The 7,963-nt window shown below is 39.8% G+C and overlaps 1 protein-coding gene across 2 annotated transcripts; it reads right to left on the reverse strand.

Annotated features, from left to right (window-relative positions):
• Positions 1-179: 179 nt before the first annotated feature.
• Positions 180-7,859, reverse strand: LOC103476147 (uncharacterized). Of its 2 annotated transcripts, none has more exons than XM_008428281.3 (8): positions 7,444-7,859; positions 3,801-3,891; positions 3,218-3,696; positions 3,047-3,120; positions 2,868-2,965; positions 689-2,776; positions 481-560; positions 180-391 (listed from the first exon to the last, which is right to left on the reverse strand). In XM_008428281.3, the coding sequence occupies exons 2-5, from the start codon at positions 3,887-3,889 to the stop codon at positions 2,888-2,890; spliced, it is 720 nt and encodes a 239-aa protein (XP_008426503.1). In that variant the 5' UTR covers positions 3,890-3,891; positions 7,444-7,859; the 3' UTR covers positions 180-391; positions 481-560; positions 689-2,776; positions 2,868-2,887. The 2 variants fall into 2 exon arrangements, with proteins under 2 accessions (XP_008426503.1, XP_008426502.1); XM_008428280.3 differs by lacking the exon at positions 7,444-7,859 and adding an exon at positions 5,531-5,679.
• Positions 7,860-7,963: the final 104 nt, after the last annotated feature.

Raw genomic sequence — 7,963 nt, forward strand, 5'->3', positions numbered from 1 at the left:
CAGTGTCTTCTTTCAGAGGGGATCATCCTGCCCCATCCACAACAACCCACTGAAGATACTTAGATGATATTAAGTCACATCCCCATTTATTTTGCCTTTGGGACAAATAAAGTATCTTTGAATTGAACTGCAGATTCCTCACAGTGTACAAAGCACAGAACAAAGAAAGACACAACTCATTTCAAGCCAACTCAATTTATTTATCTAAAGAAACCAGCTGATTGCATGAATTCTTCGACGCAATCCCCCATCGTGAGCAAGAGCTGGGCGACAGTGGGGAGGAAAAACTCCCTTTCAACAGGAAGAAACCTCCGGCAGAACCAGGCTCAGGACGGGCGGCCATCTGCCTCGACCGGCTGGGGAGTGGAGGTGCAAGCCGGGGCTTCTGGAGCTAAGAAGAGAACACACAGAGTTAATGACGGTGTACAGTTGTTGAACACAAATGATGAGAGAAGAAAACGAAGAGAGGAGACATTGTACCTGCACTCCAAACCAAAAGCGTCTACTGGTCACTTTCCGTGTGTCTCGTCTCTCTGACAGGTTGGCTTTTATGTTTCAGGCTGAAACAAGAAAGTGGAAATACTCAGAGCATTTGGCAAGACTGGAGAAGCTCAGTCCATTTAGCACTTATAGGGTCTATATAGTTTGAGATGTGAGTGTGTGCTGTTCTGTTTACTCTAGTTCTCACCATCTGAAGGATCACGCCGCCTCCTGCTCTTAACACGAAGCAGATCTTCACCGCCAGCTGGACTCAAACACAACTTCTCTCTCCATATATATATATATATATATATATATATATATATAAAACATATAAAAATATATGTTTTCATATATTTTTATGAAAACACATAAAAATATATACATACACACACGTATATGTATATGTAGAAACATATTATATATAAATAGAGAGATGTATAGATAGTTGGATGGGCAGATAGAGAGACAGAGAGATGGATGGACAATTTCAAATGATTGTTTTGGTCTAAGATGTAATAATCACCAATATCATGTTTTCGTTAACTTTAAGCAGAAAGCACTGTGTCTGTGTATAATTAACTTGTTTAAGGTGTCTGTATTTATGTTTTTGCATTTTTAACCAACTTACTCTGCTTAAGCTTGTTAGCTATTTGTTCTAAAGACACAGACAGAAATTAGCAAATCTGTATGAAAATGTATGTTACTTGTCTTTGCTGCAGTTTTGGCTTTTGCCAATACTACATCAAATAATAGAAATGTTGTTCTTGGGTGAGAACACCAGAGTACCTGGAGAAAACCTAAGAGCATGTTCACTTTGCACATAAAGGGTGTTGATGACAAATAGAGATGTGTGGTAAATGGCAGAACTGTACTTGTATAGCTTTATATCAAGTCCAGAGGACTCCAAAGCGCTTCACACTACAGTCAGTCATTCACACACATTCACATGCTGATGGTGGCAAGCTACTGGACGGTAGCCACAGCTGCCCTGGGGCAGTCTGACAGAGGCAAGGCTGCCACACACCGGCCCCACTGGGACCTCTGACCACCAGCAGGCAAGGTGGGCAAAGTGTCAACGACAGAGGAGGACAACCCACTGCTAGAGGACTGAACTCCCTCCATCATCACCACCATCAACAGTAAGATAGATGGAGGGAGGGAGGGAGGGATGGAGGGAAGGAGAGCAGGAAGGAATGAGGAAGGGAGGCAAGGAGGGAGGGAGGGAAGGAGGACGAGAGAAATGGGTGGAGAGAGGGAGAGATGGAGGGAAAAAAAGAGGAATGGTTGGAGAGAGGGAGGGAGAGAGAAATGGGTGGAGAGGGAGAGATGGAAGGAAAAGATGACTGGTTGGAGAGAGGGAGGGGGGGAGAAGTGGGTGGAGAGGGAGAGATGGAAGGAAAAGATGACTGGTTGGAGAGAGGGAGGGAGGGAGAAATGGGTGGAGGGAGGGAGATGGAGGGAAAAAGGAATGGTTGGAGAGAGGGAGGGATGGAGGAAGAGAGAAATGGGTGGAGAGAGGGAGAGATGGAAGGAAAAAGGAATGGTTGGAGAGAGGGAGGGATGAAGGGAAGAGAGGAATGGTTGGAGAGAGGGAGGGCAGGAGGGAGAAATGGGTGGAGGGAGAGATGGAGGGAAAAAGAGGAATGGTTGGAGATAGAGAGGGAGGGAGGGAGAAATGGGTGGAGGGAGGGAGATGGAGGGAAAAAGAGGAATGGTTGGAGAGAGGGAGGGATGGAGGGAGGAAGAGAGAAATGGGTGGAGAGATGGAGATGGAGGGAAAAAGGAATGGTTGGAGAGAGGGAGGGATGAAGGGAAAAGAGGAATGGTTGGAGAGAGGGAGGGATGGAGGGAAAAAGGAATGGTTGGAGAGAGGGAGGGAGGGACTTAGGGAGGGCAGGAGTGAGAAATGGGTGGAGGGAGGGAGAGAATGAAAGAGGGAGAGGTGGAGGGAGGGAGGAATGGGTGGACGGAAGGATAAATGAAGGGAGAGGTGGGGGAAGGAAGATCTGTCTATCTATCTATAGGTATCTATAGATAGATAGACAGGTGTATAGGTTGTCTATAGATATCTACAGAGAAATCTATAGGTATCTATAGATAGATAGACAGAGGGGTAGGTAGATAACATGTAGGTAGATAAGCAGGTAGGTAGATAAGCAGGTAGGTAGATAACAGGTGGGTATAGGCTGGTAGTTTTCAGCTTGATTGAACTTGTGTAGACGTACTTACCTCCATACTTACCTCCATACTTACCTATCCATAACTCTGGGAGTGGATCTGATTTTGCTTGGGCCTTAAACATAGACACAGTTATTGAGGAATCATAAACTACAGAGAAAACTGAGGTGTGATTTCAGTGATATTAGCTGAATGCAGTCTCCTACCCTGTGATGCTAATGCTAATTTATGGTGGAAGACCACCCCTCAGAGTCTTCATCAGCTCTATTGGATCCATCATGTCTTTGGAGTATCCACTGGAGGCCTGTGAATGAGAGGAGACTTAGACATGATTTGACTTATGTTTGTATAATGGGAATAAAAAGATGTAATGTTGACAACATACCATGTCCCCTGCAATAGGGGAAGCAGGAGACTCTTCAGGTGTGAAGCTCATGGCATAAATCGGGTAAGCCAGAACTGATTAATGAGCAGAAGCAAAGCAGAAGACAGCCAGGTCAATGACGTTTACTTCAAAAAACAGAATCTCAAAATGTTTGTTAAATAAGGAGGTTACCAAAAACCACGAGGCACGTGATGAAGAACAAGCTAATGTTCTCCTTGTATTTCCTTTTGGGGAACAGCTTACTTCCGATGGTCATCCAACTGGTTTTAGAGTGTGGTTCTTCTTCTCTTATCATCCCTACCTCAGTGTTCATGTTCAAGTCTTTGTGAGGGATGGGTTCTGTGTCTGAATCTATGTCCAAGTCTGCGCTTAGGATGGTTTCTGTGTCTGAATCTGTGTCTAGCACCGTGTATGTGACGGTTTCTGCGTCTGAGTCCGTGCCTACGTTTGTGGATGCGATGTTGTCTATCTCCAAGTCAAAGTCTGTGTACGGGATGGTGTCTGCGTTGGTCTCCAAGTCAAACTCAGAGCAAATGATGGTGTCCGAGTCAGAGTCCGTGTCTAAGACCAACTTCATGTCTATGTGAGGAACGATTTCGATTTCTGTTTTCAGGTCAGCACTTTTACATTTCCTTCGCTTTCTGAAGATTCTGCATGAGTCAAATGAATAAAAACAAGAATAGTTACTTTGAAGACAGCAGAGGACTGTGGTAGAAATATACGTAATGATGGACGCATTGCTCATCCAGCTTACTTGCATGAAGTCTCTCTGTAGGAGATGGTCGGCAGTCCGTCTAGGTTGTAGTAACCCAGTGACTGTAGTCGAGTGCTTCTTCTCATCATGACTGTAAACAGGAAGCGAGACATGGAGAGAAGATCAGTGATTTGCTTAGAGCACGTTTCTACACCAAATTACTGGACTCTAGCATTGCGCTGCTATTGGTGGCAGCATGTTGCTCTGATACATTATTTCTGATTTTATCAATGTTGTAGATATTGTTTATAGATACGTTGCTTTTAGAGCAACTTTTCCTTTTGATGTTTGATGCTGGATGTATTTTTGCTGTTAGCTTTTTTTTTTTTTTTGCTTTTGGATAAATGGTGATAGCAGAGAAGGTGGATTAGCAATATTTGTCAGTAACAGATTATGTCATCCAGGATATGCTTGTGTGAAATATTGCCACAGGCATCCAGATGTTGAGCTGTCAGTTGTTGCTTTTAACAGCTCTGTTACTTCAGTACCTCTTCAGATTTATTGTAAGACTGACTGCTATGAGAGATCGTCATCCACAACAACTCTTTGAAGGTACTTGGGTGATATGAGTTACAACAACGTTTAACAATTGAACAAAAACGGTTCATAAAACTTTTTGAGAAACCCAGCCCACCTTTTAATATGACTTCCTTACAAAACACAAAAAAGTTAACTCTCAAGAGATTTTTCACGTTTGAATCTCTATGAAAGAGATTCAAATGCGAATCTCTTTTCATAGAGACAAACATTTTGTTTGTGGACAAACAAAGATGTTTGTTTGTGGACAAACAAATCATGTTTGTTTGTAAATATCTCTGCTTGTTGACAAAAAAATCATGTTTGTCAACAAGCAAACATGATTGTTGTCAAACAATCATGTTTGTCAAGAACATGACAAACATGTTGTTGACAACAACATGTTTGCCATGTTGACAAACAAGCCTTTGCTTGTTTGTCAACAAGCCTCTGCTTGTTGACAAACAAATCACGTTTGTTTGTAAATAGCTTTGCAAACAAACACGATGATGTTTATTTGTCCACAAATAAACATCATCTTTGTTTGTGGTCAAACAAAGATGTTGTTTGATGATGTTTTGTCCACAAACAGAGATGATGTTTGTTTGTGGACAAACAAAGATGATGGACAAACAAACACCATGTTTGTTTGTACATGATGAGCAAACAAACATGGCATGGGGTTCCTCAAGGGTCGATTTTTGGACCACTTTCATAGAATATTGACATGCTCCTCCTTGCTTGGCTTATTAGAGTATTACATCTCTTACTTCACCTGTGAAGAATAAACACTACATCATTTTGGGTTAGATTAGATTTTTGTTTGTAAAAAAAAGTAAAAAGAAAACTATGTATAACATTTTTATTATTATATCTATTACACCACTTTGTACGAGATGTTCATAGTTATTGGCATTTATTATTTGATACCTACTTTTTGAAGGTTAAAACCGTTAAAATAATATTATTTATAGTTAGTTAGTTAGTTAGTTAGTTAGTTAGTTAGTTAGTTAGTTAGTTAGTTAGTTAGTTAGTTAGTTAGTTAGTTAGTTAGTTAGTTCAGTAGGAAAGTTAGAAAAAAAATTTTTTTTTTCTGTTTTACTAATTGTACTTTTTGTTTTCTTATCTAATTATTCCATATTTTTCTGCATATGTCCTATTCAGTATCTTAATAATAATAATAATTCTGCACTGTCAGACCACACGTTACTTACTTGGTTTGCAGGGAAAAAAAAAAATCTTGAAAGAAACTGCAGAGCAAATCTAAGCTTGTCCAACTTCTTAAAAGGATCGAGTCCTTCTGAAGGAACTGTGTTCCAAAGCAGAGAGACTCACCTGTTACGCTTCGTTCTCAGTCGCGTCACGTTAAATTCAGATCCGACCCAAAGTTCCGCGCTCACGTGCGCGCAAACGAGACCGAGATATACCAGCAAGACATCATGGTATTTTATTTATTTATGTATTTTTTTTTTTTTTTGCCTTACAAATTCATTCCCTGTTAAACGAATCAATCTTTAAGCTCTTACTCTTAAAGTAATTTTGCACCTGCTTAGGAGACAAAAGACAGTAAAGTTAGCTTCAGATTTTAAGCTTTCCGACAGTTTGATAAGGAACTGCCTTTCACTTATTTATAACAACAACAATAACATAGTAATAACGTGTTATTATTATTACTAAAAATACAAGTGATGATGAGAAACTGATACCAAATCTATCGTTATTCATTCATTCATTCATTCATTCATTCATTCATTCATTCATTCATTCATTCATTCATTCATTCATGTATTTATTTTTTAAAGGATGACTATAGCATTCTGTAATTTAAACCAACTATCCACTCCTTGAAGCCACATCTTAGGGTGTGCCTACTTTATATTAGGTGTTACACAAAAAGGGCTAAATGAATAATCACTATTCGAGTTACAGAGAAACGTAAATCCACCATTCTCGTTATTAATCACTTAAAGTAAAATAATAACTATTACTAATATATAATCCACCATAGGGGTTTTGGAAAATATTCGTTCTTCAAGTGTTTTTAACTACTTCGACGTTGTCCCACCACTCACTAAATAAAGCAGCAACGCTGGCTCTTACTGTAGTTACTTCAAGCGGCCACTAGAGGTCAACAAATACCTGTGATAGAATAAGAAGAGACGCAAATAAAACAACAACACGGATTCTTAGTAATCCGTGTTTTTCAGGATGAAGTCGCCCTAATTAACAACGTTGTGTTGGCTAGTGTGAGATCAATATTAAATGTTGAAGTTGAAAACACAAAGCTCCTTTTCCCCTGCTGGAAAACTTCTAGTTAGAAGACCTTCACTGCCAATTGTTTGGGATTAAAGGGATCTGCTGTAATTATCCCAAACCAACAGTTAATCTGCTACTGCTGAGCTGGGAATAGATAGCTTACAGGATGTTACTCATCTGCTCCAACTCTTTGCCTGTGCTCCACTTTATGACACTGAGATGGTTCTCTTCTATCGAGGTGGAGAGAGGAAGGTGGAGAGAGGAACATATGGAAAGTTTCACTGTGTTCTTATAACCCATAGGTCATAGGAATAAAGGAAATGTGACAGTAAGGTTGTCATGTAATTTAGAGGGCAACATGTAGAAAAAGATTTGCAAATATTGAAACTTTACAACCCACACAGTTGTTTTGAAGATATAAAATAAGGAGCACATGGAGATCTGAGATTTTTCTGTTGCTCAGATCTGTTGTGTTAACAGACAAACTGATGATCCAGTCTGTGAGTTATTCACTCCTCTCCTAGTCGGTGGAGGTCCAATGGCTGCTGGGTGAGCGCCTCCTATTTCAGCTAAACACTGCCCAGTGAAGTCCACTGATCTATAAGCTTTTTCTTATGCAGCAGAAGAATAAAAAATACTAATATGGTCAATGTCAGATGTTGAGAAAATAACTGAAAGATTTATCTGGAGAAATTTAAGTCATAAAAAAAAACTATGAAGGCCTGTTTGATTTTGTAGCATTCGATATTTGTATGTATGGCTGTAATATCAATAAACAATATAAGCTGAAGAAACTAAATGTTGAATGTTTCTGTCAGGCATAATGATAAACGATTAGTTTTTGTTAAGAAAAGACATCAAGGAATATCACCTCAGATGATGTTGCATCAGGTCTGCAGGGAGGTTTAAAGCACCAACATTTAGTTCCTCCTGGTGGTTGAAGTTCGAGTGAACACCTTGGTGAAATATTAAGAACTGTCTGAGGTTGTCAGGAAAAAAAAAACTGTAGCAGTTTATGAGTCTTGAAATTTTAAGGCAGCGATTTCCCTGTATAAAAAATGACCTGGGATATCGATACCGATACCGATACCCTCTTGATACCGATATGAAAGTGCCAGGAGCAAACCTCTCTAGACTAGGACAGAAACAAAGCCCGGTCTGAAGTTTGCCAAGGAAAATGTAGGCAACGTCCAAGACTTGATAAAGTGTAAAACTGAATTATTTGGACATTATGTTTGACAAAAACAGAAGAAAAAAAAAATCAGTGCTGAGGCTGTTCCGACGGAGTACATTTCCGAACCCCCCAAAAAAAAGAAAATTTCAGAAATTTTCTAGACGAAACTTTGAATTTTCTCAATTTCAAATTTTTAGACTTTGGAGAAAAAGATTCA

The sequence above is a fragment of the Poecilia reticulata genome, chromosome 14, assembly GCF_904066995.2.
Source record: "Poecilia reticulata chromosome 14, P_reticulata-male-v2, whole genome shotgun sequence".
Lineage (NCBI taxonomy): Eukaryota > Metazoa > Chordata > Actinopteri > Cyprinodontiformes > Poeciliidae > Poecilia > Poecilia reticulata.